This window comes from Mustela lutreola, chromosome 3 (assembly GCF_030435805.1).
Source record: "Mustela lutreola isolate mMusLut2 chromosome 3, mMusLut2.pri, whole genome shotgun sequence".
In the NCBI taxonomy this organism is placed as follows: Eukaryota; Metazoa; Chordata; class Mammalia; order Carnivora; family Mustelidae; genus Mustela; species Mustela lutreola.
This window is the reverse complement of record NC_081292.1, coordinates 202,757,656-202,775,117: the sequence shown is the minus strand read 5'-3', so window position 1 is coordinate 202,775,117 and position 17,462 is coordinate 202,757,656. Positions and strand designations below refer to the sequence as shown.

At 41.9% G+C, this 17,462-nt stretch overlaps 1 protein-coding gene across 3 annotated transcripts in view; it reads right to left on the bottom strand.

The window, feature by feature from the left end:
* The window catches only part of HECW2 (HECT, C2 and WW domain containing E3 ubiquitin protein ligase 2), a 368,631-nt gene that overhangs the window by 217,797 nt on the left and 133,372 nt on the right, over positions 1–17,462 (bottom strand). For all 3 annotated transcript variants that reach the window (XM_059168541.1, XM_059168540.1, XM_059168539.1), the window contains one exon: positions 12,024–12,350. In XM_059168541.1, coding sequence (XP_059024524.1) covers positions 12,024–12,315 — 292 coding nt within the window. In that variant the 5' untranslated portion in view covers positions 12,316–12,350. The remainder of the gene's footprint in view (positions 1–12,023; positions 12,351–17,462) is intronic.

Below are 17,462 nucleotides of genomic sequence, written 5' to 3'. Positions count from 1 at the left end.
ACCATACTGAATTCAGGGAATAAATTCCCTTCTATCTAAACACATAGTGCTTTCCATATTGAAGACAGAACCCATGGGTAAAGAAAGAGTAATCAAAAGGCCTATATATTGTATAATAATTGAAAAAAGAGGGGTGCCTGGGTCCTTCGGTCATTAAGCGTCTGCCTTCGGCATGATCCTGGGGTCCTGAGATCGAGCCCCCATCAGGCTCCCTGCTCAGCGGGAAGCCTGCCTCTCCCTCTCCCACGCCCCCTGCTTGTGTTCCCTCTCTCACTGTCTCTCTCTGTCAAATAAATAAATAAAATATTTTTAAAATTAATAACTGAAAAAAGAAATGGAATGACGGTTCTTTAACTATGATCTCAAATACAGGTATTTTAGAAATTCCTTCAGATATCTGGCATATGGCAAACTCCTCACATTGTGGCAGAAATCAGTGAGCGAATGAACACCAGAACTAATCTACTGAATGAAATCCTTAGGAGAAAACTATATAATGTGGAATAAATCTCCAACACGAAAGTATCACTTTTCTGTCATAACTGTCCTAAAACCTACTCTTTAATGAAATTAACTAATCCGCATGACTAAGGCGGCACAGAGAGCTAGATAAGGTGCTCAGGACACAACATGAACAGGACTCAGCTCAGAGCGCACCTAAAGGGACAAACATGGAAAAAGACAAATTACAGCCCAGGGTCATCGGCCCTGGAACCATGACATGAATAAGTTCCTGGGGAAACAGGAAAACGGACTGATTGCCTGGAACAGTCGGGGGACACATCACAAGTGGGTGACTTCCAAATCCCATCTAGAAGGATCCACAGAAGTCAGCCAGGCAGAAATAGGGAAGACAGGAGGAGCAATCTTCAATAAAGCAGAGGGAACCCCTTCGTGAGAAAGACGTGACATGCATATGGTATCCTCACGTCCTAGAATGACTTTCTCTCACAGCAATACCAAAAATTTAAAAAAGTCCTATTGGAGGGTAAGTCTAAATATCACCTTCTTAGTGTAGCCATTTCTATATCTTTCCCCTCCCCGAACTCATCTTAGGCATCAAACTGTTCTTTCTCCATGCTCTTGTGGCCTCTGTAACATTGTGCTACACACACTGCGTCGTTCCTACCTCACACCCCACCAAAATGCGAGCTGATTCACGTCTGTAGCCCTCTGCCTACTGGCAGACAGACATCAGGCTCCCTACAAACATTTCCATGGTTACCACCTATGAAAGCACCACCCTGCATACGCTTCTCAAGTGTCATCTTGTTTCATCTTCTTCCCTGCAAATCCATGGGGTTGATACTATGCCCATTTTTACGTAAGACATGGAGGCTGAGCCAGAATTTGACTCCAGATGCATCCCACAGCCCCTTTCCAAAACATCTCTTCTTGCCACTCCACTACCCAATGCCGAGGTTAATGGATCCACTGGCCTCTGACAAGTTCAAGCTCTGTATGTAATTAAGGCACTGTGGGTCTCCTAATGATTTTATGAACTATAGTAAATTGAGAAAATGGGAGCATTTGTTGCTTCATAAATTTTTGTGTAGGAAAAAAACATCAGCCTTCCCCAGTGAGCATGCATACACTGGAAGATGTGCAATTCATAATTTAAATTTACAAAAAAATACAAAATAGGACTTAGAGGAAGAATTTCTTAATGTCACTGCTGAATCCAAGTTATGACCCTCTGGTCCTTACCACTTAAATCAGATTGAAAACCTGAGACACTCTCTATAGTTCCTCTGATGTCCATATGAAGGGTGCACAATTGTAAAGTGACTTTCTCAAAAACTCAACAATAGTGTCAGCCTGACTGTGGGAAAACAACTGTCAGAAATTAATATGATGATTGATAGTTATCACAGCTCTACTGTAACCCAGAGACTGCCTGCATAAGACTAGTTTAAACCAAAGATAAAATAAATGCTGCAGAATGAAAGAGAGAACACCTGAGAGCCCACAACGGAGAAAACCTACTGGAGAAAATGAAGGGAAAATTTCAGGTATACCTGATACCTTTTGTTGCTATCTACGTTAACAAGAAAAAATTAAGAATATTCTTTGAGTTGGTACATCAAAAGAATTTGAAGTTGAAATCAAACTTCTCCTGCTTGCTTCCATTTTTTTTAGAACACAACTTTTGTGGTGTGTGCATGTGTGTTTTCTCGGAAAATCAAACCTCACATAGTGTAGTGCTGCTGATCCAGGTAAGTCTCTTTTTCTACCAATACATTGTAGTCAATACATTGTTGTTTTAAGCCACTAAGTTTTCTCAGAGCTTCTTAGGTAATATATTAAACTGGAATAATCCCTGTCTATTAAAAAAAGTGTAACACTAATATAATAACTAATATAGAAAACAGGATGGAATTAAATGTTGTCAACAGTAAAAGAGAAGACAGAGAAGGAAGAGATTATAGTAAATTTGTTCAAAGATCCTTGTAGAATTTGAGAGGTATGTAAAGATACTGATTCATGTTACCCTTTAGTTCAATTATACGTGACAAATATTTTAAGGATAACTGCTAACAGGCTAGATCTAGAAAGTTTACCTTTCAAACAGATAGACTGACTAGATGATAAGGAGTAAAGAAAACTCATTTCAGTGGAAGGCACATAATCAGGTGTAAAAAAAAAAAACACACAAAAAACAAAAAAAAAAAACTATGAAAAAGCATAAAATATAGAAAACAAGATAGGATATGGAAATAAATCAAAATATATTAAAAAATAACAGTAAATGTTGGGGCATCCAGGTGGCTCAGTGGGTTAAAGCCTCTGCCTTCGGCTTGGGTCATGATCGCAGGGTCCTGGGATCGAGCCCCGCGTTGGGCTCTCTGCTCAGTGGGGAGCCTGCTTCCCTTCCTCTCTCTGCCTGCCTCTCTGCCTGCTTGTGATCACTGTCAAATAAATAAATAAAATTAAAAAAAAAATAACAGTAAATGTTAAAACACTAAATACACTGATTTTAAAAGAAGGTCACTCAGTTCGGATTAAAAATCATAAAGCCACGGATGATTTACAGAGATACACCTGAAGCGTGCCAAAGAATGGCTGAAATGAAATCAGTGGGAAAAGATCCATTGAACAAAAACGAATCAAAGGAAAGTTGACATAGCAACTGATAATAGACAAGCAGACTTTAAGAGAGATATCAGGATAAAAAGATGACATTATAGATGTATTTTCTTTATTGATATACCCATTAATCCTTAGAAAAGTATGAGAAGCCAATTATAACAAATATTATAAAAACAGTTTATGTGATAAGACATTATTTTGTGAGTTAGTAATGGGTATTATCAGAATGAGGAATTTTTTTTTTCTTTTGAGGGAGAGAGAGAGAGTAGGGTGGGGAGGGGAAAGAGAGAGAGGCTGCGTGTCCAGGGCAAAGCCAACAAAGGGCTCGATCTCACAACCCTGAGATCACGACCGGAGCCGAAATCAAGAATCAGACAGTTAACTGACTGAGCCTCCCGGCGCCTGTGGATTGAAGAATTTCTAAACCTCATGCTAAGGTTGTCTTAACTCTATCAAAAAATATTTACAATCATTCCACATTTACTAATTTCGGTACCTATATAAGCATCCTTTAAGGAAAAGCAATATAAATTGGGGGGGGGGGCTCAGATAACACTCACAGAATAACCAGATAAAAAACAAAAACCAGGGGCGCCTGGGTGGCTCAGTGGGTTAAGCCGCTGCCTTCGGCTCAGGTCATGATCTCAGGGTCCTGGGATCGAGCCCCGCATCGGGCTCTTTGCTCAGCAGGGAGCCTGCTTCCTCCTCTCTCTCTCTCTCTGCCTGCCTCTCTGTCTACTTGTGATCTCTCTCTGTCAAATAAATAAATAAAATCTTTAAAAAAAAAAAAAAAAAAAAAAAAAAACCATCTCACCATCACAGTGTACAGACAGAAGAATGCCTATTTCAAGTATGGTTTTCTACCTATACGTCAGGGGACAAAATATACTAAAGTTTCCTTGGATACACTAAACCATCCATCATTTTAAAGTCTACCGAATGTCCAGGGAACACTTCCAAAACCAGTTTAAATACATGGGCATCTCTGTGAACTAGATCTTTAACATGCATATGAGAAGAGAGATCTGTGATGGTCTGTGATGCCAACAAATGCTGTGAATTCAGGTTCTAATGCCACAGGGCATCCATAGTGTCCGGTACTATCCTTGGTCCTGCTCTGGGTGTGTCTTCTCATTCAGTCTCCTGAACACGCTGTAAAGTCTATACGAAAGTATGACACTTTTCAATTCTCACATCTATCCTTGCAGTGACCGTGTAAGGATGTCTTGGCCTTTGAAACAGACCAGAGGACCGCACACGTTGTTAGCAAGATGCATCTACTACAGTAGAGACATCAACTGCTTCCTTAAAGAGCCAATGTTTCCTCCCCATTGCCCGGTCTCTGTGCAGTTAGGCAGATCATGGCCCTAATGCTGAATGGAGTCCCTGAGAAGAAGTGAGATGTGTCACTCTGAGGCCAAAGCATTTAAGAGCCGATGTAGGAGTCTCCAGTGCCCTCTTTCCTTAACACCTGCCCAGAGAGGCCTTCTGTTACAGATAGTGTAATGGCACGATGGTAGCCCTTGATAATCCAATATGGCAAAAATCAGGAGAACGGTCAGCCTGCATATCTATCCCACAGAACAAAGCAAGCCCCCATCAATCCATGTTGGACACAAAGTATTAAAAAGAAATAATCTTTTGTTCTGCTAAGTCACCAAGGATTCAGAGTTAGCTCACTTGTACAGCATAATCTGACTGAGGCTAATACAACTAGGTAATAAAAAGCAATTTAGAGTTAAGTTGTTCCAAAAAGCATTTCGTGTTCAAAGCTCTTATTCTCTAAAAGCATTTTCTAAAATTTAAAGACATGACCTGAAACAACTTTTCTTTGGCAGTAATCATGTAAAAATACCAAAAGAGCTTACAGTCACTCTTTACTACATTTGATAGCTATTCTGGAAACTAAATACTTAATACATAAATTCTTTGTTCCATTTGATTGAATTTGGGATTAAACTGCAGCTTTCCCATCACCTTGAAAAGCATATTGGTTCAAAACCTACATAATAATCAAAAGGCTGTATTATTTAGCATCAAAATTTGAAGTGCTTTATATAATTTCTAGAACTCTGACTCAAAGGATTGGCTTTGGGTTTTTATAAGCAGAAGCAGTCCGGTGTGTCCCTTTAATATGGACATCCCTTCTTGTGGATTCATCCAGGAGGTAAGGTTGTGCTGCAGCTTCAGGCTACCAGGAAAACGATTTTATTATTATTTGCAGTAGCCAAAATAATGATGACAGTTTACAATCAGCAGGACCTTACAGTAAGCCCAGGCACCTTCTCAAGAGCTTTGTACACGTATTATCTTCTTTCTCATGACACTGGTACTTTTCTGAGGAAACTGAGATTTAAAAAGGTGACATAATTCAGAAAGGGCTTCTGTCATGCATAGGGCATGCACAGGGCAGCTCCGCAGCTCTTTGTACGGAATCGACATCAAAGAGATTACGTAATTCTCTCTCGGAAGCTAAGCAGGGTCGGGCCTGGTTAGTACTTGGATGGGAGATTACGTAATTCTCTCAAGCCAGTAAGTGTATGGGAATTTACTAGTCTGTCTGATTGCAGAGCCTGTGTTCTTAACCTTGGATCATGGTAGAAAGAATTACTTTGTATGTATAGAGGAAAGAGTTGTAATGTGTGGTAGAAACACCTTTCCCAGGCCTTACTGCTTAAAACAAAGTCCGGGTAGATAGCCAGACTCTCTCTCTCTCCCTCCCTTTCTTTCTTTCTACCAGATGGTTTAAAGAAAAATATTAATAGTACAGGTGATAACCCCATACTGCAAAAGTCAAGAAGGTGCTGAGTAAGTAACTGAAGGTTGGAAAACACAGGACTGCATTTTCAACACATGGGGGAGAAACAAAGACTAGACCCAAGACACTCAAGGCCCAGCCTTCGCTGCCTCCCACTGGCCGTACAGCATCCTACGCTGGACCTTAATTCTTCATGCAATAAACATCAATTTAAACTTTGGGATTTTAAAGCTCTGAAAAACATAATCCCAAGGCCTTGGTTAACTATTATGATCCTATCTTTATTTTACCACCCAAATGCAAAGAAATATGAAAAACATCATACAACATGAGCCACGATATTTTTTAAGACAGAGTCCAATACGGTTGTTCTGCCATTCATCTTTGTATACGATACAATCAGCACGCAGACCCTGAGAGGTATTCTCAAAGGGCAGTCCAGAGAAATGCTGGCGAACTATGTGCTACTGGTCTATGGCAAGACAAGCTTGAGCCAGAATGTGAAACAGTTGCCTCAATAAGCCCATTATTTAACTTAATTTTCTAACAGCAAGATTTTCTCAGTGAAGGATGCACGACATTGATTTAATTCTGGAGGAATCTTCTTATCTAGTGCTAGACCGACCGCAGGCCAGCAATTTGAGTAGCACTGGGGTACGGAGTGGCAGAGCCGTCTCATTTTCATAATGGGCATTTTCCTAGCTCTGTTCAGGTACTTGAAGTTGCCTGAAATTGAGAAATGGCAAAGTAAGCCTTCTGAAGTATTTTTCTTTGGAATGGCCAGAAAGCAGAGCACGAGACCGAAGGTTAAGGGGAATTAGACAGCGGGCCTGAAACAAATGCACTCTGTTCTGCTCTAAACAGGGACTGTGCGGCTCTTCAGGGAAAGCTGTTCATGCTGGGTCCCCTCGGTGCTTTCGTGCATGTGAGTGTCCGGCTCTTTCTGTCCAGCCAGCTTGGAAGGAAGCAATGCACAGCAGTGTCGCTTTCCTCAAGGCTCACTTCTCATCACAGAGACTGACGTGACGGTAAGTTATAAATCTAGTTATAAAGTTATAAATCTGGTGATTTTTGAAAACCATATGCAAGGTATTCATTGTTGTAATCTGGAGAGTCGGAGCTATAGCTACCTTGTAATCATCTCTGGAAATCTCAGGGTGTGTATGAGACTTTCTAGAGAGAGAAACTACAATTAGCACCTGTTTTAGGAATTATGTTCACACCCAAATTTACCACAAATGGCGCTTTGATATTTTCAACTTTTTTTTTCTTTGTATTCCCAACAGGACATATATATCGCTTACAATGCCTGGAGAACAATTTATTTTTCTGACCCAGGAGTATATATTTTCTCCCCAGATTAGCTGAACATCCTCTGGACTGACTTGTACAATGCAGAACCTTATGAACAATTAGCCAAACACAAGCAAAACTCCCACTTCTTGAGAGTAAGAAAATGTAAGCCAAGAGAAACACAATCAAAGTGCAGAGCGAGCCAGTTAGCCACACCTCACCGGCCAGACGTTCCACCCAAACCCTTTCTTTCCCTTTGGGATTTATCTCTATAGAGACCATCTCTCTGTTCCACAAATAAAACCAGGCGTTGCTAGGAAACCGCCGGCTTCTCAGGACTCCGCTGAAGTAGGGCGGCTGGTCCCTCCAGGGGTCTGAGGCCGCCCCTGACACGCGTGCTGCTGCGGGCACACTTGGATTCTCAGCATGCCCGTGTCACAGAGCCCCAGAGAGAACGTATTTCTGGTTAGCCACAATGGCCTTAAATTGGTGACATCATTTGTACCCCAAATTCTTTTCTCCATCCTGGCCTTGCAGTTCCTCTTTTCCTTCAGGTTCCTCCCGATGTGTCCCCTGGCCACCTTCCCTAATAGGGCCCCTGAGCAGTTCGAGTCACTTACTGTGTCGTTCCGTAGATGACACCTGTCACAGGACTGGTCCTACTAAACTTTGGAAAACTTCCACATGGCTTGGAGTTAGATTTTCAAACTTTTTGTATCAGATTTTTGTTACTTTAAAAGAAAAAAAAAATGACCTAATGGATCTTAACTCTGTTGGAGCAGATTTGGGCACATTCCCTAAAGTCGCAACTACTGAGGCAGCCCCCACTCCCTGTCCTGCCCTCACAAGTGGTTCGCGGCCTTCCTTTTCCCCCAGGTATCTTTCCACCACCTAGCCGCTTGGGGAGGATTAACTGCAGGTCAGAGAGAGCGTCACAGCGGGGACGTAAGCGGGGGGAGGATTGTTTCCACACATGCCAAGAACTCGGGAGCGCCAGTCCAAGCTCATTCGGACTTCTGCTCTGTCATTCCTAGCTTCAGTCTCAGTTGAGGTCTAACGGCTGCTCCACGGACGCAACAGTTCAGTGTCACATCCTGTCACCGCAGCCTCAGGTACAAGAGAAAGTGAAGTCCAATGACGACAGGAGACCTTGGCTTCTCACTGGAAAAGGAAGTTCCCCCCAAAGTCTTTCCCTGACCTCTCACTGGCCAGAGCTGCCTCACAGTCCACTCCTAGGCTACTCACTCACTGGATTACCATAGAAGTTTAGAACTTTCCTGAGTCTGGGGAGGACCTACCTGCCTGAGATCAATGGCTCGCTGCTGAGCCCATATGGAAGAAGGATCAGGAAACAGCTGTCAGTGAAAACCCACATAGCTTCCGCCTATGCCTCTCCACATGGGAGGGCATAGTCCCCCCAGAACTGAGGCTCCCTCTAACCTAGAGGTCAGAACAGCCCATCTTAGCCCCAGGAGCAGTGGCTGTCTCTCCCTGAAGCCGGGTCTCTGTTTACTCATTCTGAGGTCCCAGAAAAGCCAGGCTTCCTCTGAAACACAGCTGTAGGAATGCGCCACACTTAATGTCTTAGATGCTGGGACATGTGTCTTTCCGAGTCATGTGTTGCAGAAGACCTGCTGAAACCAACAACATGCCCGAGACTCCCAAGCACGTGGTACTGTCACCTGAAGGTATTAATTTGTGTTCACCCCAGTCCCTTGAGAGGTCTGAGGGCACCAGTTCTCTCTGCCCTGCCAGGGATCTAAAACACTAGAAAATACACTAAGAAGAAATAACAAACCCATGGAACTGAAATCACCATTTATTATTCACTCAGAATTCTCTGGAAATGGGAAAATTAAGTGAAATCTCTCACTGCCTCTGGGAAAGCAAAAGCATGGAAGAAACTTCTGCTTCAGGTCCTAGGGCCATGACTAGTTCCAGACTAGCCTTCCTGATGGAAACAACTGTAAAACTGGGAGGTGGTGGTTTTCAGACATTGCACAACAGGTGGCTTGAGATGAAAACCCCAGAGAGAAAAGAATCTGATGAGGGGACTCTATGATCACCCAGGTCTCAGCCAGGGGACAACTTCCTGAGTCCACAGAAGCTCCGACAAGCTGAGGATGCAGAGATCAGAGTTTGGATCACAGACGGGGGACGGGGAAGGAAAGAGCGATGGAGGGCTGAAGGCCAGAAGTGCGCACAGGGATGCCCCCAAGCCTTAGGCTAATGTCTAGACGGCACATGAGCAGAGAAACATGACCAAGGCTTTGTAGAGAGCAGCTGCCAAAGGGGCTGAGGGTGTTGAAGTTCCTGGAGGTCCAGCCATGCTAGAGAACACTGGAATTATGACCCAGCCAGAGAAAAGACCCCTGGTCGGCAGCCCAGGCACCCGCTCAGACATCAGAAACGCCACTACTTGGGAAGAAGTACAAAGGCCAACGAGGCCTAGATCTAGCCTAACCAAGCCCTAAACCAAGCCCTAACAAAATCCATAGCATAGACCAAACTTGGAGGCTGAATCCCATCAAGTTAGAAGTGCCGGGGGACCACACTGGGCTTTCCACCGACCCATCCTCACGAAGGGGAAAACTATATTACTCATATATCCTAATGGGATAAAAGTGAACATTAAAGTAAAAATTGTTCTACAGAAGTGATTTCCACAACTTAGAATTCTCAACAGCCAATGTAAAATCAGTAACTGCTGGATATGCAAGGAAACAGGAAAATGGGATCCATGGTCAAGAGAAAAACAGGTAATAAAAACTGCCCAGATACTGGATTTTGCAAAGAACTTAAAGCAGATGCATTTGATTCAATTCAAATAACTGAATGAAAATATGGTCTGAATGAGTGAACATATAGGGACTCTCATAAGAAAAATAAAATACACAAAAAAGAAAGAAGTGCAAATTCTATAAATGTAAAGTCAATAACTGACATTTTAAAATGCATTGGGTGGGACTGACAAGAGAATGAGGATGAAAATATTAAAAGTTAGTAAACTTGAAGGTAGATAATATTTTAAAAATCATGTTAAAATGAAAACAGTTTTGTGAAATCTAAAAAATTGAAGTTATGTAAAACCAAAAGAATTACTTCCAAAGTCCCATCAACACTGTAAGACTTTTTGGTGAAATAATAGATATCAGAAATAAAAATACAATTTTTAAATCCTACAGTCCCCATCTTGAAAATATATTTAGACACACCCGGATAAAAATGCTGGACTCTTAAGACTTTTCCCCCCCTTTTTCATTGTTATAAGAGGAAACAGAAAAATAAAAATTCTTGAAATATTTTTTACCATTTTAGATTTCTTGTTATCAGCATGATTAGTTGAGTTACTTCCATCAGTAAACACAAACCAGTTTTATTTTAGTCAACATAAAATTCTTTGTTACTGAAAAACATAGATTTTAGTGGGTTGAACATTTTGATACACTGTCAACAAGGCTGTTACTCTGCCTTAAATCAGAGTTTGTCAAGACGGTGCTACCGGGCCGTTGCGGGAGGTGGACCTGTCCGCTGCGGGGTGTGGAGCGGCACCCCTGGTCTCTCATTCCCTACCCCCCTGTGTCAACCAAAGATGCTCCAGACATTACGAAGCGTCCTGTAGGAGGTAAAGTTGCCCCTGAATGAGAAGCACTGCCATCAACAAATAGGCCTTCCCCTTCCCCAATTTACTCCAGAAAAAACAAAAAAACAAAAAACAAGAAAGATGCTTAGTTTATCATTTACAGTGAAAGCAAACATGTCTTTCTATTACAATACTTGAAGCTAAATTTTGAAAGGCATTCCCTTTTCTGAGTGAAAAACTTCCCTAACTGTGGGGAATGTTAGATTTTTTTTAAATTTTTTATAAATATATAATGTATTTTTATCCCCAGGGGTACAGGTCTGTGAATCGCCAGGTTTACACACTTCACAGCACTCACCATAGCACATACCCTCCCCAGTGTCCATAACCCCACCCCCCTTCTCCCAACCCCCCTCCCCCCAGCAACCCTCAGCTTGTTTTGTGAAATTAAGAGTCGGGAATGTTACATTTTTATTATCAGGTTTAATTTAGATTTTCTTTAAGCCCAGGCAGTAGGGTTTGGATTTTTGCTTTCAATAAAGCCAATTTTCTATTTCCTGGCATGTGCCATTCATCATTTGCTCACCTATGCACAGCACGTGCAAATCAGCTAAACACAGCTGGGACATTTTTATTAAAATAAATAGCAACCTATTCCTAAGTCATTTGTTACGAAAATATGACACCTTCTTTACTTATCTGATTGAGGACACATCAGGAATTTCAAAATAAGAAGATACCACAGACTGCAAGTTGTTCTTCATGAAACTCAACCTTTAGAAACTATAGAACGGGGCAGCCCTCTTGGGTCCCCTCCCCTTTCAGGAGCTTTGTACTCTCACTTCACTATCGCTCAATAAACCTTGCTTTGCTGCCAAAAAAAAAAAAAAAAAAAGAAAGAAAGAAAGAAAGAAAGAAGCTACAACATTTTTTTTCACATCAGTTATCTAAATCTGGACATCTTTTTCACCAGTTTAAAATTAATATCCTATTCTTGCCAAAACAGGACTACTGATCAAGGGTAATGTGAAGCTTTAAAAAGAAAATATTATAAAATCTGCAGGCCCTGGCATTTAATCAGGATAGAAATATAACCACAAAATTCACAGTGGCAAAGCTATTTATTATCGTTGATTGTCTCCTTTCTAAAGAGGAAAAAAAAAGTCCCAGAATCTTACTGGGTTTATTTGTGTGGTGTGTTCCCCACCCCACGCCCCCCAGCAAAACTACACATCGGTGTTATGTCACCATAAGACTGTCTGCTCTAAGTCTCACGCAGGCCCCTGCCACGTCACTCACCGATATGATAAAGTCCGATCCAGTCACTGGGGTCCACCTCCTCCTTGATGTCCCAGAAGATAATGAGGTTCTGGGCTTGCCCCAGCGTGTACTCGTACATGCTGGCCGTCAGGCTGGAGCGGCTCTCGGAAGTCACCAGGTCCGTGTCGCTGTTCGCCCTCTGGAGGGTCATGTTCTCTGGCATGGAGCTCTGGGCCGCCAGGCTCTGGAGGTTCTCGGGGCTCAGTGTGTACCGCATCTGGGGATTTCGACGCCGCACAAAAAGCAGGTGCTCCCGGGCCGAGCTAGCCATCCCGCCTGCGCCTCGGGGGTTAGCTTCTTACAAAGCTGCAAGAGACACAAGCACAGGGCATTCGTGTTACAAGGCAAGGAAATAGGTTTAAGCTTCCCAGACATAAAGCCCTAAAGAGTGTTTATTAAAGCCCGACCATGCAATAATCTTCTGCTGTCAAAATAAAACCTATTACTCTACTGTCAGTGGATGATGTCAGAAACGGCTCCTCCAGACGAAGGTCACTTGAAGGCAACGGCATCACACACCTGCCGCCCTTGACTTCACAGAGCACGGCTTCCTCCTGGGAATCAAGGAAGGGGATTTCCCTACTAGCCCTTTTAGGTCTATCCTTTCCCCAACAACCCACCTGCAGAAACGGTCCTGTTTTCTTTCACCCCTACACGTACTTGTTTCCTGTTGAAATCAGATTTTAAAAAGCAAGACAGAAAATGTTGACATGGTTGAAATATACCATTGAGCAAAGGATAACTTGCTCAATTTCCTTCGCACAGGAATGTCACCCATCAGAGTCTTTTTTAAGAACCTGCTCAAATGCCACCTCCTCTCTTAAATAAATACAGCGGCCACCGTCCCTAATACTGCAACACCTCAGCCTTCCCCATCCCTCCCCTCTCCCTGTGTTTCTTTATAACAGCAATTATTATGATCTGATGTGCCACACAGCACCATTACTTATATACTTAGTTACTGCGTACTCCTCCCAGCAAGAATGTCCGCTTGGGGAAAAGACAGTCTCCTCAGTAAATGGAGCTGGGCAGACTGGGCAGCCACATGCAAAAGAATGAAACTGGACCCTTATCTTATAAAATACAAAAAACAAAAACAAAACAAAAAAAAAAAAAACCCAAATTCAAAATGGATTAAAGATTTGAATATAGACCCTGAAGCCACAAAACTCCTAGAAGAAAACATAGGCCAGTAAGTATCTTGACATCAATCTTGGCAATAATTGTTTGGATCCAACACCAAACACAAAGGCAAAAAAAGCAAAAATAAACAAGTGGAACTACAACACACTAAAACATTTCTGGACACTGAAAGAAACTATCAACCTCAAAGCTATGAAGCAGGAACAGCGTCCCGGGAGAGGGTGCGTGTAGCGAGGGCAGAGATGAAGTGGAGAAAAGATAGAGGTCGTCCGTATCTCTGTTTACCAAACATTCACACAGCACTGACTCTTTAAAGCGATTTGGAAGACTTGTGTTTCTAAGTCTGTAGCCGCACATGCTTCAACTTGACCCTGTCTCAGTACGTCCATCTGTTAAATGGAGGGGACTTTAAAGGACCATGCAAGATTGTTGTAAGGAGTAGAAAAATCCTAAGTGAAAGTATTCAGCAAAGAGCAATGACTGTTATTTAAGTAATAATGTAATTGCTGAATTAATTAATGCACTACTTAGTCTGGGGTAGCTCCAAGGACTGGAAGACAGTTAACCGAAATCAAATGCTACAGACAGACCTACCTTTACTCATGAAAAATCACTGTGAGTTCTGCCTTGTGCTAGAAGAAGGAGAAAGCGGGCCATCCTTCCCCTGCCTCCCTATTCAACGTGGTTTCTGGCTTCCAGAAGCCAGAAATCAGCTACATGAGGAAACACAGCTAAGTTAAAGCTTCGGAACTCAACCATGTCTCTTAAATAACTGTTTCTACATTTAAAAAAATTAATTCCAATTTCCAAACAATTCACTTGGGAAAGAACTTTTAAAGTTGAGGACCTACAAGCCAGAACTGCACAAAGTGAGAGGGGAGATTAGAGAAAGGAGAAATTAGAAAACCCTCGGGCACAGAATATGAAGCAAGTCCACTGGAACCTCACTAAGAGCAATGAGCAGGGAGCCATTCCAGGGTCTCGAGCAGAAGAGTCAAACTATGAAATATAAGTATGAGAACCACCTGAGAGCCTCTGCGGGGCTGGGAGGGACACGGCCGCGGGGAAACCAGTGAAAAGCCGATTAGGTAAGGCGTGCGGGCCCTGAGAACGGAGAACGGATGTCAGTAACACAGAAAGGAAACAAATCAGTTGGGAATATTTCAAAGAAAGAGCCCAAAGACTTGGCAACAGAATGAATACGGGGATAAAAGTAGGGAGAAATTAGGACCAAATTCTGGATTTTCAGTCTAAGGGGCAACAGAATCCCAGAAACACTAGTAGAGCTGAGAAAATCAATACCATCTTGGGTGGGTTTGAAGTAAATGCAACGCCTCCAAGTAACTGTCCCAAGGACTCTTGCGAGGGTGGGCCGGGTTTCTGGTCATGAGGCCAGCAGTAAAATAAATATTCAAATGCAAGTTTCTGCTTAATAACGGACTTATTTATTAATTAGAATCAACTATGCCAGTTCATCTAGAAAAGGTTTATTCGTTTGGGGTTTCAAAGTCTCATTCGGAGGGGGGGGCGCCTGGCTGGCTCAGTCAGTGAAGGATTCAGCTCTGTTTCAGCTCAGGTCATGATCTCAGGGTCTTGAGCCTGTGTCTGGCTCCGTGCTCACGTGTAGCCTGCTTAAGAGTCTCCCTCTCCCTCCGCCCTCTGCCCTGCCTCCTGCTCACACTCCTTCTCTCTCTCTCTCTCAAAAATTAAATCAAATTAAATTTAAATTTAAAAAGCCTCATTCATTATTTTACTCTACATAATTCAGATCGATGTAGAAGAAATAAAATAAAAAATTAGAATGCAAAAAAAAAAAAATTAGAATGCTTAGATTACAATGAGGGACAACAGTCCGAGCCACTTTTCCCCTCTAGGAAAAGTGATATGTGTTTCAGAATTCATGTTTCCACAGTAAGTAAGATCAAACATGATGCAAAAATTAATTCTCAAACTTGCATGAAAATGAAAAAAAATCAAACCACTCTAAATGTTATAGATAAAATTTTACTTTATAATTTTACTTTATTCAATGCAATATTCTCACATGGGAAAATTAGCTACTGAAATGACAGAGAATGGCCGCTTGACACTTTCTCCTACTGAAATCGAAGAATTCTTCATTTGCTTCTTGGTTTTATACCTATGTCTTAGGCCATAAGAAAGACTAATTTTCTTCAGAAAATTATCCATGCTCTTCTGAAAAGCTTTAGAAGGTAAAGCTGATGGTAAGGGAAACTGATTAGTACCCTCCAGTACCAGAAAGCTTGTCCCTTCAAGATCCTTCACAATCCATCCCGTTCCGGAAGGACACAATGTAACCTAATGTCGTCCTGCTTAAATCCTCTCTCCCTTCTATTGTGATTAGGTCTGCACTATGCAGCTCTCTCAGATAACAGACATCTGCTTCAACAACAACTAAAAACAAAATCGCTCTTCTTCCAGAGGTCAAGAGAGATGCAATTACCAAGCAAATTGCAAAACACCTTACTATACAACTTGAGTTCCAAAAGCAGCATATTTGCGTAGAAGAGACACAGACAGTAGCAGGTGACAAATATACTAAGCAAGTGTTTTCATGTAAAATATTTTTGCTCAAGAATCTGGAGGTGAATGTCAATTGACTAGATCTCACCTGAAGGGCAAGAACTGACAACATTCCTCATCAAAAGACTTTTACAAACTAGGATTTTAACTTCTTAGACGGACACTGACAAGCAAAATCAATAATAACAACTAACATCCTTATTTGATCTTTCAAATTAAAAAAATATATATACCACACAACGCCCCCCCCCACACGCACACCCCTGCTCAACCACACTATGCTTCAAAATCCAGGTGTGTTTTACTACCTAAATAAGGAAAACAAGGGGGGAAAACTATGTCAAAAGACATGAAGGAAAACATAATCAGCCTCCAATAAGCAGAGATGTGAGAAATCTAGGAAGAAATGAGAGACCATCAGACTCCCAAGGTTAGCTGACACACAAGATGAAGAAAGCCATCACCAAAACCTCAACCGAACATGCCTCCCCAGTGGCTTTCCGCCATATCTGCTGTTACAAGAAAGCAATCATAGTCATTACTCAGTGTTTCATAGATAATCATAACCCCAATGCTCAGCTTCCTCAGCAAAAATGTTCTAGCAGAATGATTAATACCAGAAAATCCCTGCTCTATGACTTGCCAGTAAATGCACCCCGGATGCCGCGGCATTTTACAGAGCCCAAAATGGCTGAAACTGCCCCTCCCTTCCGCTTCCTCACAGACAGAGAAGTATCAGGAAATTCCATTTACCCGCCAGGCTGCTGCTCTTTAAGAAGAGCCTCACCTTCTTCTCACTTCATCAAGTAATATGTCAGGATCCACAACACAAAGACAGTCCACTTGTCAGTTTGGAAAAGGAATGTACGCAAATGGAGAGAAACAATTTTAAGTTCCAAAGCTTTTCACTTTTTAAAAAAGATTTATTTATTTATTTATTTATTTATTTGACAGACAGAGATCACAAGTAGGCAGAGAGGCAGGGAGAGAGAGAGGAGGAAGCAGGCTCCCTGCTGAGCAGAGAGCCCAATGTGGGGCTCAATCCCAGGACCCTGGGATCATGACTCAAGCAGAAGGCAGCTTTAACCACTGAGCCACCCAGGCGCCCCAAAAGCTTTTCATTTTAAAGACTGAGTCCAACAGCACTTGCAAGAGGTTGTTTAGGCCTTAAATCACTAAATATACAGCTAGATAAATAAATAAGAGAAAGTGATTTATATTTGGCTTCATTCTTTTTAGTTCTTTCAATTCAATAAGGTTTTTAATTCAATTATGAAACCTTTCTTCACAGGTGTGAATGGGTAATTCCCAATAGATAAAAGTTAAATAATTAATATTATGTATCTAAAAACACATTTTTAAAAAACGAGGTATAATTTTTTATTCATTAAAATGTCAACTCCAAAAACTAACTGGACGCAGGAGTGAAGGTGCAGGGAGACACACGCTCCTTGTCGCTCTCCCCTGAGAGGACAGCAGGCTGCTGGGTGGGCGGTTCCACACAGCCTGTCTGTTCCCTGGGAGAGGAAAAGGCATCTAGACCAAAACTGAACGCAATTTTCTAAAAAAAAAAAAAAAAAAAAAAAAAAAAAGGAAGTGGTTATTAGAAGACAAGGACATGAATATTGGACAAAAATAAAGGAAAAAGAGAAGGAAACTAACAAAATATCAGCACCCAAATGACCCTTATATATATAATGAGAGAAGAAAACAGAATAGGATCTCAGGTAT